Consider the following 17,002-nt stretch of genomic DNA (forward strand, 5'->3'; position numbering starts at 1 on the left):
GGCAAGGGGCTGAGCTGCCCTCCTCTGCTCACTCACCCATGAGGGGCAGTGCTGGAGTCAGAGCCTGCATCTTCAGATTCTGCCACATGCTCTGCAGCACGGGCTTGAAGGTCCATCTATCTGTGCAGAATATGCTGGAATATCAATGATGCCCCCTCATGGACCCTCCCTCTAGGCAAGCCTGGGGCTGAGTTGGAGCAGAGCAAGGAGGGGAGCCAGGTAGAATTGAACTGACTGAAAAAGAGAGGCTCGTTTTCCGGAGCACGGGGTCGGCATGCTGCAGGGGCTGGGCATGTGCCTTGGAAGAGGCCAGGCACTTGTTCAATGGCTTCTGGATTTGTGACCATCTTCTAAGATGCTGTGGCCCAGCTGCCTTTATTACTGTCCTTCTGCAGCAACAGCGAAGGCGAAAGCAGTCAGTGAGCCAGAAGAGCGTCCCGAACGTAGCTTTTGCTTCAGAGGAGAGGAACCCGGGCTGAGCAGCAAGTCTTCCACCAGACAGCAGTAAAAGCAGCCAAAGGGACACAGCCTCGGCTTCCCACTGGTCAGATCTCATTTCATTTTCCTTCCAGGGAAAAAAGATCCAAGCAGCTCAATGGGATTCAGGTGGTTATAAGATCAGCCTCCTTAGTTACAGCAAGTATCTAGCAAATGGATGGCTCAAACACTGGTATTTTCGGGGTTCATTCATTTCAAATGCGGTAGCCAGTACATTCGTGGCTTTTTAAAATGTAGCATTAATTCTAGCACTTTTCTTCAAACACTGGGGGAATGAACTCCAGCATGTGCCACGTCCTACGTCATGCTCTCTGTGTCCCAAACAGCCTAGGGCTCTAGTGGTGGTATTTCACTCCAACCAGGAGTCTGTGCGGCTCTTTACGAAGTCAGGCTCCAAGGGAAAGCCTTGGTCAGAAGGGAAAAAGGCTCCGAGTTGGAGCAGAGTCAGGTGAGCCTTGGGTGACAGAAAGAGCCAGGGACACAGCGGGGAGCTGAGTTCAAGGCAGGACCCCTAACAACTCAGCGAAGTGAGTCAAGGTGGGCAACCGTTCCTACCCTGGAAATACACCTACTGACCCAGCAGCAGAAAGCAACAAAACGATCAACACAAATTATGCAATTTTACTAATACTTGTTTCCACTTTAATTAGTATTTGGGGTTCATTTATACCGAGCAAATTAACTTAAGTATTTTATAAAGCTTTTAACATGAAAATGCCATTGTTTCCTTAGCTTCAGCATTCTGGCTAGACCTTCGAAGTGAAATCAGTCTCATTCAGAAGTAAAACCTTCCACAAGGTGACCCCAACATGAAAAATAAAACTGCAATTGTCAACTGCCTCACCCATGTGGGTATTTTAGGTACAGCCAGTGGTCATTATTTGTGGATCCTTTATTTGTGAATCTGCCTGCTCACTAAAATTTGACTCCTAAATCGGTGTCAGTGGCACTTCTGTGCACACGTGCTCAGGAGCAGTAAATTTTAGTGTCCGCCACGCGGATCACCAGTGTTGCCTTTTTGTTTCAGCTTATACAGTAAACAAGCGGTTTTTATGCCCCATTTAGTGCCATGTTTTCAGCATTTCTGTACTTTTGGGTGATTCGGGTGTTTAAAATGGCCCAAGCATGGCAGAAAGTGCCATCGAGTGTCCTAAGCACAAGAAGGCTGTGATGTGCCACAGAGAAAACACGCCCGCTAGGCAGGTGAGATCAGCTACCGTGCTGCTGGCCCTGAGTCCAGTGTTAATGACCCAACTATATACATTTCATGAAGTAAATATATACATACAAAACAAAGTGGTATGTTGGTCTGTTGACAAAGACCAGAGGCTCACAGTCACCTGACTGTGCTTGTCCCCCCGGAGCAATGATTCCATATTCGCTGAATCAGTGTTTATGACGATTATAGAACAATTTTCATGAATGAGAATCAACTGTATGTAAGGACATTGTCTAATAAAACTGTGTGCTTTTTTACTACAGCTTTTTCCCAAACTTTTAAGACATCTTGACAGAATGAAGACAATCACCTGTCATGTATGTAAGACCTACAGGATTGAGGGAATGCAAAAAATAGAGTGGGTTTCTATTTTTGGGGAGGGAACAAACTCGCCCCATGTTTCCCTTCCCCCACAGTCACAACCCTAGGGTGTTGGGCACACGCTGGTTGAGGAGGCAGCTCTGCCCCCATCACTATCAGGGCCTCCAGGGAGGCAGCCTTGGGAGGGAAGGCGCTGGACTCGGCTCTGCACACGCTGGATCTGAGGACGTGTGGGACGCTGGGCAGAGGTCCAGAAGACAGCTGGGTCTCGGGTCTGAATCTAGGAAAAGTGGGGGCCACACGCGATGCCCCTTCAGAAGCCGTCGGGGGTCATCTGCAACAGGACAGACGGTGGAGCTGGTGGGATCAGCCAGACCACATCCGCCCCGGCCACCGCGCCACACCTCCATTCTCAAACCCACCCCTTCAGCTGCCAACCCTGCAGCCACTGCGCCGACTACATGACCCTCCAAGGAAGAGCAGACTCGTTCTGCTCACCAGACAGCATCTCAAAGACTCAGTAGGTACTTGGAAAAATGTATAATTTATTGGCATAATATTTCACAATTGAATTTTACAGTTCAAAAAAGATATAAAACAAGACAAAAAGTGGTCACATAAATAAGAAGACACACTGAAGCAAGAACATGTTCTCGCCATGCCAGTGCTTTCTAAAATCTGAGTTGGAGAGCAGGCATCTCAGTGCCACATGTCCGGAAGGCCCCAGGGAATGCTGCTGTCACCAAGGCACATGAATGGGATGCACCATCTTCCCCGTCGGGGTCAGTCCTAGCAGCCAATCGGTGTCTCATTCTTAGAAACCAGCGTGCTTGAGAGGAGGCAGGACCTCGGGAAGGCAGTTCTCAGGGCGAGAGCATTTACACCTCGCTTGGCAACACAGCCTGGTCCCTCCTCCGGGGAAGCCTAAGGGCTGGAAGGGGCCATGGGGCATCCAAAATACACCTTTCTCTTCTTCATCTGAAGCATGGGAGCCATTCTTCAGCTCACTCATGTGCAACACATTCAGTTAGGAGCCAGTCACTTTGTGAAAGTAGTTCAAGTCGGCCACCGCTCACATTTGGCAAGGATGACAGCTGCAAAGAGCCCGATGGAGGAACCACTCGGTGGCACCACAGCCAAGATTCTGTGAGCACTGAGGTAGTGACATGCAGAGACATTGCATGGAAATGGTGCATCTGGGATTGCACATCTCTGACTTCCCTGGGTGGCCTCAATTTCCACATGATCATCAGGCCCCAGGCACTCCATGTGGCTGCTTCCAGGAGGACCACAGGGGTGTGCACAACCTCCAAGGAGGCCAGGAGGACAGTGGGGCTCCCTGGGCAGAGCCCCACCTCACGCACGGTGGCCCCTGCCCGAGCCGTGCCCGGGGGTGAACACACAACGGCTTTCCATGCTTTCCAGGATTCATCTGCATTCTCAGCCCCACAAGAAAAAAAAGGGTTTCTGATGTCTTTACATCATCACCCATGAAGGGCTGGTCCCTTTATGTGCGGCCATCATCTGGGTCTGCAAAGAAGGCCCTAAAAAAGTATCAGCAAAAACCCTTGTGCAGAGACAGGCCCTGGGGTCACCCTCCTCAGCACCCTTTCCATCTCAAGCTGTCCAGCAGCTGAGAGTCACCAGCCCCACGTGCATCCAAAGCGGCCCTTGGACAGGCACAGAAGGAAGACCCGAGGGGCGGATGGCATCCATCTGCCCTGCACCAGCCCTGGGTGCTGCACCCAGCAAGGCCTGGTCACCCCTTCCCGACAAGGGGCAGGAGCATGGGCCTGGGGGGAGCCCAAGGCCAGCACAGAACTGTGCAGAGTCCAAAGACAGGCAAGTTCACTATTTAATCAAAATGAAAGGCCGTTGAATCATTCCTAAAAGTACATTATTCCCCGGGAATTAAAAATCAGCTCCTTCATTTTCTTGTGGAATATGGTGTCAAAGCCAAGGCCGTGTGGATTAGCTGTTCACCTGTTTGAAAGGAAAGAGAAGTGATGTTATTTTCATAAGGTAAAGGTAGAAATTGCTTTACACCCCAGATTGACAAGAGGCACTTAAAACCAAAGGAGCAAACCTAACAGGACGAAGGATATTTTTTCTACAGCACCGAGGTCAAGGAGCGGAGCTGATGTGGAGGGAAGGCACTCTAGGTGCCGGGAGTGTGTGGAGGTCCGGAGGGAGCGGGGAGAGCACGCTGCGGCAGAGGCAGGCCGCTCACCAGAGAGGGGACACAGGCCTTTACTTGGGAAGGTCCAGCTTGGGTCTAATCGCTGCTGACTCATTTGCTCTCACCCCATGGCCTAGCTGACCTTCCCAGTGTCTGGAGCACCTTCTCCTCCCAGGCCCCTCCAGCCCCCCAGCCTCCCTCCACCACAGCCCCCAGTGGATCCAATGGGCCGTCATTTCCAGCACACAGCCCTTTGCCAGGTGTGGATGGGCTGACCCCTGTGGTCACTTTGAAGTATTTGGTCCCATGGTTTCCTGTAGGGAAGACGCAGGGTAGGCCCCGTCTGGCTCTGCCCCTCACTCTCCAGAATGGACACTTTGGGAGGCCAAAGAGGAGGCGAAATAGAACGTTTCCTTTCACCAGGTGCCCATCTCTAGAAGGGATGAAATGTGTGCCCATCCTGAGGCCCCTGAGATCAAGGGAGATCGGGTTCTTGCCCAAGATCAGGAAAGTGCCCAAGACAAGGGCTTTGCTAAGCAGCTCAGGTCCAGCCGGGTGTCTGGGAAGCGGGGCTGCAGAGGCCCGCTGGATTTCACAGCCTTTCCTTGTACAGGAGAACGCTGGTGCTCCTCTGCCCCAGGGAGCAGGGCAGGTGCCGTCACAGCTAGGCGTGGTGACTGGCTGCCTCTGCTCTCAGCCCGCCACCAGGTTTGATTCGTGAGGTCTGGGTGGGTTAACAGAGCCAGGTGAGCCAGAACGAAGCACGAGGAAGCCCGTGTACAGTTAGCTCTGTACCTTGCAGGGCTAAGCCCAGGCTTTTCCATACAAGCACCACTGGGCCCGCCCACTGTGTCCAAGTGATACCACAGCAGGGCGAGTGGACGCTGGAGAGATGCTGTAAACGTGGCCAGAGGAGGCAGAACGTGCATCATGTGAAGGGAAGGTCAGCACGCAGCTGCTGCAGGACCGCACCCCCCTCCACAGACATGTGGGCTCTGACACAAAAGCTCAGAGAATGCAAGCAGAAGGCGGATGGCACAGTTACCCTCATTTGTCGATAGATCCAGTCTGTAAATACTGTCACGTTTCCATACACTCCTGGTCTGTTAGGCTTGGCACAGCCGGATCCCCAGCTCGTGTCCCCAATCAACCACCAGATGCTGCTCTTCAAAGTGACCAGAGGGCCTCCACTGTCACCCTGGGGGACACAGCAAGTTACGGGGAGTACACAGAGGGTGGGGGTTCGGGTGGGGCCTTGGTGGGAGGTAGGCGTGGCTGCGGGTGTCACATCACGTGTCCTCCAGTGAGGTAATGGGAATATAATCTCCCAAAGAGACTACATCAGCAATGAATTAGGGTCTGTACTGGCTGAGGATTACTAAACAAATCGCTGTGCATATCTTAAAATAGTCAAAATACTCATTTCTGCCCACTGAGTTTTTGACAAAATAACCCTTCTGGGGGTGTTGCTGGTGGCACAGCGCTTTCGGGCGTTTCACAGCCATCCCCTACCGCAGCTGCCCGCAGCTGCCTCCGGGCCCAGGGACGTGGGGCGCTGCCTCTTGTGGGGGCAGAGGGCGCCTCTCACCGACTCCGCAGAGACAGACGAGGCCAAAGGCTGCCTAGAAACATGCAGTTACCTGGCAGGAATCGACGTCTCCCTGCAGGTAGCCCGCGCAGATCATGGCCGGCGTGACCAGGCCGTTATAGACGTGCTTGCTGTTACACTGCCAGGGCTCGAGCAGGCGCACCACGGCGGCGTTCAGCATTTCTGACGTTTTCCCTAGGACAGGGCACCCCGCTGGCCCTCAGTGCCGCCAGGGACCTCACGGGGGGGTGCGGGGGGACTCCCTCGTGGAGATGCCCCGCTGCCGCCCGCCCTCCCAGCCCACTCGGGGTGAGCCCGGGTGGGGGTCGGCACCCGGCAGGCCTGTGTTGCCCGCGCTCCGGAGGTCAGCTTCGGGGAAAAGACTCTGCCCCTGGCCCGGGGAGCCCACCCGGGCTCTGAGCTCCTCCTCCATCACCCCCCAGCACCTGGCTCTGCAGGCCCGTTTCCCCGGTGCCCGGCTCCCTCTTCCCTGGACCCAGGCCCAGGAGAGGCCCCTGTGCTTCTCACCTTAGACGGCCCACCCTCTCCGATCCCACTGGATCCTCCACATAGCACCCCAATTCTCGGCTCCCCGACCTGCATGTTTCCCTAAACGATTGCTGGCCACAGTCTCTACCTCCTCCCTCCCGTCCTGCTGCCTCCACGGGAAGTCCTCTAGGCCGCATGGCTTCCCCTCCTAAAACAGAACCTCCACCCCGGATCCTCGCCACCTGGCTTTCCCAGGCTGGGAGACGGCACCAGCACCCTCGCTGGGCTCAGGCCCCAGCTGGAAGCCGTCCTCCCCGGTGCCTGGCTCTCCTCCCTGCTGACCGTCCAGCCAGCAGCCAGCCAGAGGCTCTGCCGACCTGAGACCCTCAGATGCGCCTGGTCCCCTCACCTCCCGGCGCCCCACCCAGGCCTGGCCCCACATCATGGGCGGAGGACCACCACAAAAGCCCTCACTCTTACGCTCAGTCCGCCCTTGCCCACACCCTTTCCCTTTCCCATGACTCCCAAGCAGGTATCTGGTCCCATCATTCTCCAGCCTAACACCTCCGACAGCTTCCTTTCTCCCTCAGAATAGAAGCCAGCGTCCTCAGCAGAGCCTGCGAGGCTTGACACAATGGGGCCCTAGCCTGCCCTCACCCCCAGCTCACCACGCCCCCACCACCCGGGCCCTTCTGCTCTGAAACATTCTTGTCATTCAGACCTCCACCTCAACTGTCACCTCTTCCAAGAAGCCTTCCCTGGTCACCTCTTGAAAGCAGCCAGGGCCTCACTGTCCCAGCTGTCTGCTGCTCAGTCATTTGTTTCCTGTCTGACCACATCCAGCTCCCGGACACCCACCAGAGAATGTGAAGTCCCAGAGGGCAGCGGTTTTGTCTTATTTCACGCGTTGCTGCATTTCCAGCACACAGTAGGTGCTCCACTAGTATGTGTGAGCTGCCTATTTGTCTTGGGCTGCTGTGAAGCCTTGCTCACACCTGTCAGGCTCACCCCCAGTCAGTTTCTTCAGGCAGGACGCCAGGATCGCACCATCTCTACTATCCCCCCAACATGCCCCAAATTGCCCACCCTTGTACTTTCCACCTTGTTTTAAAGGCTTCGTTCTAGGTGTGCCCTCAACACTTTTTGGAGGAAGGATACAGGCTATGAGGGGCTTCTTCATACCACTAAGTACTTCCAACACTCCAGAAAAATGAAGCCGCCAGGATGCCTTCATTTGGAAGACAATCTCCGAGATGAAAGCCGATTATGAGGTGAGGAAGCCAAACAGGCCTGCACCGGGAGGGCATAGTCCCCTCGCCCCACGCGTGGTAGCGGGGCAGGAAGACAATGGCTCTGACAGCCTGGATCTGGCCACCACCGTCACACAAGCCTATCCTCTGGAGGTCATCCTCACCCAGCCACCCTGGCTGGCCCGTTAGCAACAGTGGGACCCAACCACAGGTGCTATGTAACTCTCACAGTATGTGGCCTTTCTACTTCAAAAAGCAGTTTCAACTCATTGTTCCATTTGATCTTCCTAAGAACAGTGCCAGTTAGGTGGGGCAGGCATGATTTCTCCCATTTAGCAGATGGGGAAACTGAGGCATAAAAATGGGGTGAACTCCCGAACACCATCCATTCACTGGTTAATCGAACCAGGATTAACACCCAGACCTCCCACCTCTGAACCCCATGCTCTGTCCCATGCGGCCTGCAGACCTGTGCCCCAGAAGACTCACCTTTCTCGTGCGTGGCCCCCCACCCAGAGATCCAGCAGGCCTGGGCGGGCTCCAGCGTCATGCCTGGGTTGGGCAGACACACCGGTCCCACTTCGTCTGTTTCAGGAAGAGAGAGTACCGTGAGCTAGTCCGGTCTACCTGAGCCATGGGCTCCACCTGGACCTTCCCCTGATGTGCGCTGGGCCTGGTGACTAACATTGCCCATGGAAAATTCCAGATTCTAAGGTGTCCTGGCACTGCCCCTTTCTGTCCCTGCCAGGCCCCTCCTTCCAACAGGCAGGATGTTCCCCACTCTAGAAGTTCTGCTGCTTATCAATGGAGTTATTTGATAGCTCTGTTTCTAAAAATACACAATAGACTTTTTTTCAAACTTAAATCTTCAAGAAACAGAAATTTAAAATACACAACACATCCAGGTGGTGGAGGGTAGAAAATGCACACATGGCCGTGGCCGTGGCCAAGAAGCTGGTGGGCACGTCCAGCATGCAGCTCGGAGCCCCATGTTGGACACCCCCTCCCCTGGGCAGCTTCTTGTAGGTCCGAATTGTTTCCCCACTTGAACACAAACACCCGTGTAGAGGAACTGGGTTTTGCCTCTTCTGTACCTGCATGGGGCTGGGACATTCTGGCCCGGCCCTCGGATGGACTAGAATGGGGTCAAATAAAAAGCTACATGTTTGTTTCTTATTGTTTAAAATTGTTATTTAAGTATCTTATTTCAGAATTTATGTTTAAAAAAAAGTGTCTTGACAATTTATAGACTAGCAGTTCTCCACTCGAGGTGACTTTGCCTCCCTAGGGACATTTGCCAAGTCCGGAGACATCTTTGGTTGCCACACAGGGGGTCCTAGTGGCATCAAGGGGGTGCTCCTAAGCATCCTAAAATGTGCAGGTGGCCCCCAACCATGAAGGCTCCCACCCCAAATCTCAGCAGTGCGGTGGGTGAAAAACCCTTTCTGACCTGCACAGATGGCTGAGTCACACCTCTGGATAGTGGCAGACAGCGTGCTGGCGGCTGCTTCCCTCAAACAGCATAGGCCCATTTTTGGGTGCCTCGGCCCCGAGCAGGCTTCCAGGAGCCGACCCTCCAGCATACCACCCTAACTCCACGTAAATTCCTCCCCAGTTATCAGGGCACAGGCTTAGGTCCGATCAACCTGTCCTTAAGATTTGTCCCAAGGCGTTCACATGCCCCGAGTCACACAACACAGTCGTACCGCTGAGAGTCAGGGGAGTCTGCAGCTTCATGAGAGCGATGTCATTGTTCTTGGTCTGGGAGTCGTAATTTGGATGAGAAATCACTTTTTCCACGCGGTACCCATTTCCATAGAACATGAAGGACTGTCTCAAAATCCCCGCGAAGGCCGACCAGTACCGCGGATGGTTCAGAGGCCTGGAAGACGGAGATGAACGCACAGCAACTCAGACCCACATGCGGCACCCACTCAGTGGCCCTCCAATGTTGCAAGCCAGAGCCCAGGGTCCCCAAGAGGACCCTTCTCACTAAAAGCCACAGAGCAGGACGCCTGCCTCAGCATGGCCTCCTCCCCCGACCTCTGCTCTATTCCTCCTGGATAAACCCCATCCTTCCAGGGCCTCCCACCATCCCCAACCCTGACAATGCTAGGCATGCTTATTCTTGGGCCTGAATGCCTCCTGAGGCTTCAGGCCTTATTTCTGGCCAGACTGGGTCTAACGTGCCTTTATATGTTAGGGGATTTCCTGGCACATAGTAGGTGCTTAATGAGTGAGAACTGATGAGCAGACTTGGTCTCACAGCCATCAAGGCACTGTCTATATACAGGTGTTGCCCTTTCAAGAGAATCCCAGGGGCTGTCAGAATATGGTGGTGGGAAGGGGACACCCTCAGCAATAAACATGGCTCCTGTGCCCTCACAGCAGCCCTGGAGGGACAGGCCCCCTGCTCTCCCGGGTGCAGGCACTACAGTCAGACACCCAGAGTGGACTGCCCCAGGCCACATGGCCAGAGAACTACAGGGCCAGGAGCTGAGCCAGTCACCAGCATCCCCCAACCAGAAGAGCTCTGTCGAGGGAGGTTTTCCCCAAAATAGGCATGTGACCAAAATACTCTATGTTTAAAGAAGAAGGAGGGGGCAGTGTCTTCCACAAAGGCTCACACTGTAGGTTATGGCTACCTGCCTGCGTGGGTAGGGCCATGGCCAAGCAGGCTTAACCACAGGCCCCCAGAAAATTCCGCAGGCAGCATGAGGTCCCTGTGTCTGATGGCACCCTCTCCACGGATGGCCAGACCTTCCAAGAGGGCAGCTGCTTCTGAGAAGTGCAGGATGGAGCTGAGAAGCCAGTGGGCAGAAGGGCCCTGGTCACAGCAACACCCCTGCCCTCAGCTGTACCCCACACCCACAGCCCTGCTGCAGCAGCACCAGGGCACGCTTGCTGAGGGTGGCCTGGGCCACGTGCCTCCTGTGCATGAGCTCCTCTGACCCTCCAGGCAATGCCTGGAAGCAGGCCCCTGAGAATACCCCTGGAGCTTGAAGAGCTGAGAGACTCCGCTCAAGGTCACACGGTCACAAAGCCTCTCCAAACCCAGGCGCGGGGACGTACTCCTCCACGCAGTGGGCGGCTGTCACGATCCACTCAGGGGTGATGATGGAGCCTCCGCAGACGTGGATGCCCTGGACATGCAGGCTGACCTGCCAGGGCCAGTCCCCCAGGGCCGCACCCGTCCCACCGACGATCCGGCCCTGGCGGCTCATCTTCTGGCTGACCCCACACTCTGAAGGCGACAAGCACAACACGGGTGAGCAGAGGCAGGCCACCTGCCCCCATGCCCGCCCAGCGGAGGCCCAGACGGCTCCTGTCCCAAGGGTCCTGCCAGGCTGGTGGGCACTGTTGCCACCTCTCCTTCCCATTTGTATGGGGTCCGACTTGTGGAGGATGTGGCCCGATTTTCTTTAGGGGCAGGAGAGGAAGCTCCCACGTGCCCAGGCAGGGGGTCCCTGATAGAGAGGGCCTGGGACCTCCTGAGTCCTGAAGGGACTGAATGCTCAGAGGTCCCGAGGCTCTAGAACAAAGCAAAGGAGGGCAGAATGGAGGACGGAGGGGGAGGAGGGACGAGGGAGGAGGGGAGGAGGAGAGAAGGGGAGAGAGGAGGAGAGAGGGAGAGGGAGGGAGGGGAGGAGGGGGAGCGAGAGGGAGGAGGGGGAGGGGAGGGGAAGGATGCATCCCTGCTCCCTCCCCCACTCTGTCCCCATCACACTGGGGTCAAGGCAGGCGGCCCCCATGAGGGCCCCCACAGTGCGCTGCACACTGACCACCTCTGTGCTTCCCCTGTGTGCTGGTCTCAGTCCCCTTGAGGTGGGGGCACGGGCCAGAGGCCGGCACCATGCTCTCTTGGTCCCTACAGAAGCTCACTCCCACCCAGCCTGGCGGGAGGTTCCGGGGGGGCCCCTGGGCCGTGCCCCCTCCTGGGAGCGTGGGCTAGCTGCACCTCTGCAGACACAAAAGCTGAGCTCCGGGACCAGAGCCCCCCGGGGAGCAGGGCTGGGCCAGCCCAGAGAAGGAAGCAGAGAGACAGTGCCTTCCATCCTGATGAACACAGGGATGGGGGCACCCTCAGGCCTCCCGCTTCCCCTGGGGTCGGGGGTGCACAGGAGCGGGACCCTGGCAGTTCCTGGAGGTTGCCTGTCCTCAAGGACGGCTACTCCTGTTCCCGAAGCTGAAGTACATCAGATTCCAGGAAGGAGCTCCTCGGGTTCATCCCAGCCCACCACCCCCCGCCTTCTCCCTCCTCACCCCCAAGGATGCATTCTGAAGGTCTGGGCTGTTTCCTGTGTAGAAATAGAAAGGCAAACCCAGGGTCACTTACCTATGCAGCGTAAAGAAACCACTGTTTTTGAAGAACAGACATCACTGCAAAGGAAGAGAGGGATCCTGGTCACTGTAAAGCGTGAGGAGACACTTCACCCTCAAAACACAGACATGACTACTTCCTTCCAATGTACCCAGAGGCAGACGGTCCACGACTGAAGACTCGGATAAGGGAAGCAGATCGATATCAGGGACGGTGGGAAACACACGCGGAGTACCAGAGCCAAGTCCCCGCTGTGTGACCCTGGGCAAGTCACCTTACTGAGCCTGTTTCTCTCATCTGCACAATGGGATCATAACAGTACCAACTCATAGAGTGGTTGCAAGAGTAAGTGTGCAGTGATGCGTGTATTTTTATGCTCGGAATTTACAATCACCCTCCAGTTTTGCAAGGAAGCCACTTGTAAACTTCCAGGTTCCCATGGCTACTTTACATATACTGTGCAGAAAGCAATACCACCAATCATTTGCCAGGAGACAAAAAAAGTTACTCACTGGGGAGGTAAACTTTTGAGGTTACAAATGAAAAATAAATAATAAAAGCATTCTGTCGTAGAGTGGATTTTCCCCAGTGTACTAAAGACAGAAGCAATCCCCGGGCATCAGGCATTCGCAGCCACCCGTGGGTTCCACTAAACATAATTCTCAGAGCATCAGCATCAGGCCAGACCTCCGGCAGGTGATGGAGCAGGACACAAGCCCAGCCCACTGCAGAATCCTATCTGCAGGCGTCAACCTGGTCCAAAGCACACAGGGACCACCAGCCCCCTCTGCTGGCCAATAGGAGCGACTGCGGCTGCTCTGCCCACACAGCCAGGGTTCATCCCACCCACCTTCTAGGAAAAAAGCATTAAGATACCAGTCACAGCAGCAGCCTCACTTCTCAACAGCATCCAATCTAGTCCAAAGGCCTGCTTCCTTGAGACCTCCCCAGAGTGGCCCAACACAAGCCCAAGTCCAGTGATAAGTCCCTCTGACCTCTGCTCCCGAGCTGCCCCGTGGTTCCACAGACAGTGTGTCCTCTGGCTGGGCAGAGGTGGCAGTGCCAAGAGAAGACACATTCCCATTAAGAGAAGGTGTTTTCCAAGAATTGTAAGGCTCCTCCTTTACCTGGAGGCATTGCTGTCAGCCAACAGCATCTGGGCACCCAGCAGTCACTCAGACCAACCCCATTAGAAGCCTGAGACTCGGGGATCCAAGGGCAACCTCTGAAACCAAAGAGAGGTCTTCCCACCTCTGCCACATGTAGAGGACACCATGCGCCAGGCAATGACCTTCTCTTCTTTCCTGCAATCCCTGCAGCCACCTTGTGAGTTCCCAAGGCTCTTGCCAAGAGATGACAGCCTCCCTCCCTGCTCAGCCCAAATTCCGTGTCTCCAAGGGAGAGAACACACCCCTCAGCATTCACAAACAGGCCAGGCAGCTGTGTTTGGCTTCTTGGGAAGGCAAACTCCAGCCCCGCTGCTTTGACGGCTACATCTGGCTCTGCACACCCCTCCTCCTGGGTTCCCCTGTCACATTCCTGGGGACAGCCAGGCTTGGGCAGGAGTCAGCCCCCCAGACACCTCAGCCACCTGCCGCCAGGAATGCAAACCTGCTTCCAGCCTCCCAAAGGAAAGGAGGGGCGGCGCGATTAACTCCTCCTCCCCTAAGACGCACACCTGGCACCTGGTACCCGGCCCTCTGTGATGGTGTGGCTAACCGCCTGAGGATGAGTGGATGACAGGAACCTGGGAGCTGAGCAGGAATCGTGTACAAAGGACACTGTGTGTCTTTTACATGAAAGAATATTCTGATAGTAATAATGACCCCTGAGAAAATTGCAGACATTTTAAACATGCAAAAGAAGAACCTTAAGTCCACCCCTCACCCCCACCCTCCTAACCAGTGACCTGTTCAAGTTCGTTTCCACCCACTGGAGGTGAGCTATCAGGACAAGCTGGCTTTGCAGCACAGGAAATGTTGGCTGAACGGAACCAGCCACTCCCTCCCAGGCCCCCAGAATGACGTGCCCCTCTCAGGGCACCATCTGACCCTATGGCTTGGGGCTGAGGGACCAACCATCTCTGCCAACGGGGACCAAGGGGACCCCAGAGAAGCAGGACTGCCAGTGCTGAACCTGTCACAGTCCTGGGAAAGCTGGGAGGGGTGGGCCACCCTGGCTGCAGCCCTGAGGCATTCCCTGACCCCTGGGGACACACGCTGACACCCTGGAGGCACATCTCTAGTGTCCAGAGAGTGAGGACAATCTGTAAGGAGCGATCTCTTTTGCCCTGCTACTCAATGGCACTGAGGGCAGAAGGCAGAGGGCGTAAACAAAATGGCAAATACATCGTGGCCATTCCCAAGAATAGATCCAGAGCTTCTCAGAGCAGCCATCCTGCAGAGAATCCAATCTCCTCCCATGAGAAACTCGGCCAGGCCCACAGCTGCAGCTCAGAAACGAATGGGGCCAGGGATGCCCATGGTGTCTCCTATTCATTCCCATTGTAAAATTTCTTAAAGGAAAAAATAAATCACCAAATACCTGTGGTAGAGTTTTTTATAGAGATCCACATTGCCAGTGCTAATGTTCAACTTCATAAAGCTGGTGGCCCCGCTGTCATCCGCTATTCCTTGGCTAGAATAAAAACTATTCCTAAAAAGACAGAAAGTCTTATTTAAAACAATGGTCTCATTGGAAGCAATTGCAAATCCTATGCCATATTATAATACTGTCCTGTATGACATTCAGATTAAGAGGAACGACGTAGCATTTTGAAAAACAAAATCACAAGTTCTGATCAAGTGACGCTGTGTTATAACCACCTTTCCGTCCTATGACCCTGAAGCATCAGGCAAGATCCTCCACTGGTCCTGTTTCTAATCTGGCTTGAGGACGAAGAAACAATGAAAATAAGGATGTGTGAGTATATGGAACCTACCAGAATTTACAGATGTTATAATGCCCCCCGTTACCCGCTTCTAGCAGGTCCTAAACTTTGATGGGGGCTTCATTCAACCTTTCAATTTGGGGAGGGCATTCTGAAGTATTTCAATAGCTAAGATGCCAGCATTTTTATCAAGAGGTAGTTTCTTTTGAAAGCTAGCATACAGAGAACACCCTTCGATTGCACATTAGTCACACGAGGGCACCCCCAGGAGGAGAAGGCAGCAATAAAATCACTCAGCCTTTGGCCATGAGGTCAGAAGGCTGCCAAGGCCTCCACGGGATGCTCTGGTGAGCCCTGGGCTGGGAATCACGGGACGGATGCTGCCCCTTCCTCCCCCGCCTTCCTTGGGGCTGCATGCTGGAATGAATCCTCTCCCACTGGGAAGCCTCCCAAGTCTCCCCGTGCATGCCAGGAAGGCTGCAGACCCTGTTCCCTCCGGCCTCCCTGGTGCTCCCAGCCCCAGCCCCGACCCAGGCAAGCCTCAGCCCTTTCTGGAGGCTCCACAGGAAAAGAGCACCCCACGCCCTCAGCTGGCACCCTGGGCCTCAGAGGCCACAGCTGTGGAGTAAGCAGGAGAGTACGGAAGCCGGGAGGGGCTGGGACCAGGTGGCAGCAGGCCAGCTCACCAGGTAGGGCAGCACCTGCTCCTTGGCTGGTTTCTGGGTAAGCTCTGTCCCTGCATTCGTGCTCCGGCCCTTCCCAGGAGGGGCAGGGAGAAGCCCTGAGCTGCCCAGGGCTGCAGCCCATGCTCACCGGTAGCCCATGTCCTGGCACGCAGCCCTCCCGTAGCTCTCACTCCAGTCATCTCGGCACACAGGGTGCCAGGACTTCCTCTGCGCTGAGTACACCTGCAGGATGAAGTTCGGTCCATAGAGGCGAACTGCAGGCAGGGAGACACTGCTTGAGTTTCAGACAATTGGCCAAACTGCCCCATGAACCCCTCAGGCCCTGACACAGAGGCCCAGGGGGCAGGCTAGTCTCCTCCCATAGCACTGACCACACACAGGGGTGCCCTGCACCTGTTTCCGCTCTGCTGAGAAGTGCTCTTGACCCAGAAGCATTGAAACAGGTTTGGACAAAGACTTGCGTACCATTGTTCTTCAGCAGCATTATTCACAATTAGCAAAAGGTGGAAGCGATCAAACCCCAATGGATGGATGCACAGATGTGGCGCATCCAGGCAGTGGGCTCACACTGGGCATTAGGGGATGATGACTGGCCCACACTGCCACACGCGTGAGCCTTGAAGACATTCTGCTGAGTGAAGCAGCCTAGCACAAAGGCCAATACTCTGTGAGTCCATGTCTGTGGAACATGGAGAGCAGGGAATGGAGAGTGACAGGGAGGAGATTAGCGGTTGCCAAGGGCCCAGGTCGGGCCGGGGGACTGTGCGGAGATGACAGGGGGAGGGGGGATGAGAGCTCAAGGTTCTCTTAGGAGGTGAGGAAGGTGCTTCCAAACAGCCTGTGACGCTGGCTGCACAACTCTGCGGATATAGAAGAGCCATTGCGTCGTACACTTTAAAAAGATGAGTTTCCTGGTGTGTGAATTTTATCTTGATAATGCTAATTTTTTTTAAATGAGTAAGATAAAGGTGTTTTTTTTTTTTTAATGCTCTTTAAACAAATACTTTGAAAATGTTGACCCCTCTGCCCAGACCCTGGACCCCGGCAGAGCACCCAGAGGGTGCTGAGTCCCCTGGTGTAAGGCTCTGCCTCTAAATTCATAACTGCTTTGCCAAAACAAATGCATCTCTTATTTACAGAGATAAGACATGATACAGACGGCTGAAGGCCCCTCCATATTCCAATCCCTTCTCTGGCTCCCAGAGATAATCACATTCCAGAATTCTGTGGAAGACGACATCAGGAGTGGTGAATAATTGAGTGGAAGCCTGTGTGACCCAGGGGTCAGCCAGCATCATGTATTAACAGAAACAAATCTTGAAAACAGCATTGCATCAAAGAGGCCAGCTGCCAGATGACCTGTTCCACACGACATTACTTGGTAAAGCTAAAAGCATGGACAGTCCTGCTCTGTGGCTGGGGGAGTGCATGTGGTGTGAAGTGTAAAGTAAGGACCTGGCTATCTCAGACCTCCTTCTCGCCCCTTATTGGTGGCCCCTGACTCACTGGATTGTCTGACCGATGTCTCAAGGCTCATTCCTCCATGAAACAACCAGCCATG

The 17,002-nt window shown here is 54.7% G+C and overlaps 1 protein-coding gene across 6 annotated transcripts in view; it reads right to left on the reverse strand.

Moving 5' to 3' along the window:
- Positions 1–3,804: 3,804 nt before the first annotated feature.
- The window catches only part of TMPRSS2 (transmembrane serine protease 2), a 30,651-nt gene continuing 17,453 nt past the window's right edge, over positions 3,805–17,002 (reverse strand). For 5 of the 6 annotated variants that reach the window (XM_036876909.2, XM_036876910.2, XM_036876913.2 and 2 more), the window contains exons 6-15: positions 15,569–15,695; positions 14,691–14,753; positions 14,410–14,520; positions 11,881–11,924; positions 10,617–10,788; positions 9,251–9,426; positions 8,034–8,129; positions 5,858–6,000; positions 5,263–5,415; positions 3,805–4,021 (exon numbers count right to left, since the gene is read on the reverse strand). In XM_036876909.2, the coding sequence (XP_036732804.2) occupies positions 4,010–4,021; positions 5,263–5,415; positions 5,858–6,000; positions 8,034–8,129; positions 9,251–9,426; positions 10,617–10,788; positions 11,881–11,924; positions 14,410–14,520; positions 14,691–14,753; positions 15,569–15,695 (1,097 nt within the window). In that variant the 3' untranslated portion in view covers positions 3,805–4,009. The remainder of the gene's footprint in view (positions 4,022–5,262; positions 5,416–5,857; positions 6,001–8,033; positions 8,130–9,250; positions 9,427–10,616; positions 10,789–11,880; positions 11,925–14,409; positions 14,521–14,690; positions 14,754–15,568; positions 15,696–17,002) is intronic. The other variant, XM_057504817.1, reaches the window with a different exon arrangement.

The sequence above is a fragment of the Manis pentadactyla genome, chromosome 1, assembly GCF_030020395.1.
Source record: "Manis pentadactyla isolate mManPen7 chromosome 1, mManPen7.hap1, whole genome shotgun sequence".
Taxonomy (NCBI): Eukaryota; Metazoa; Chordata; class Mammalia; order Pholidota; family Manidae; genus Manis; species Manis pentadactyla.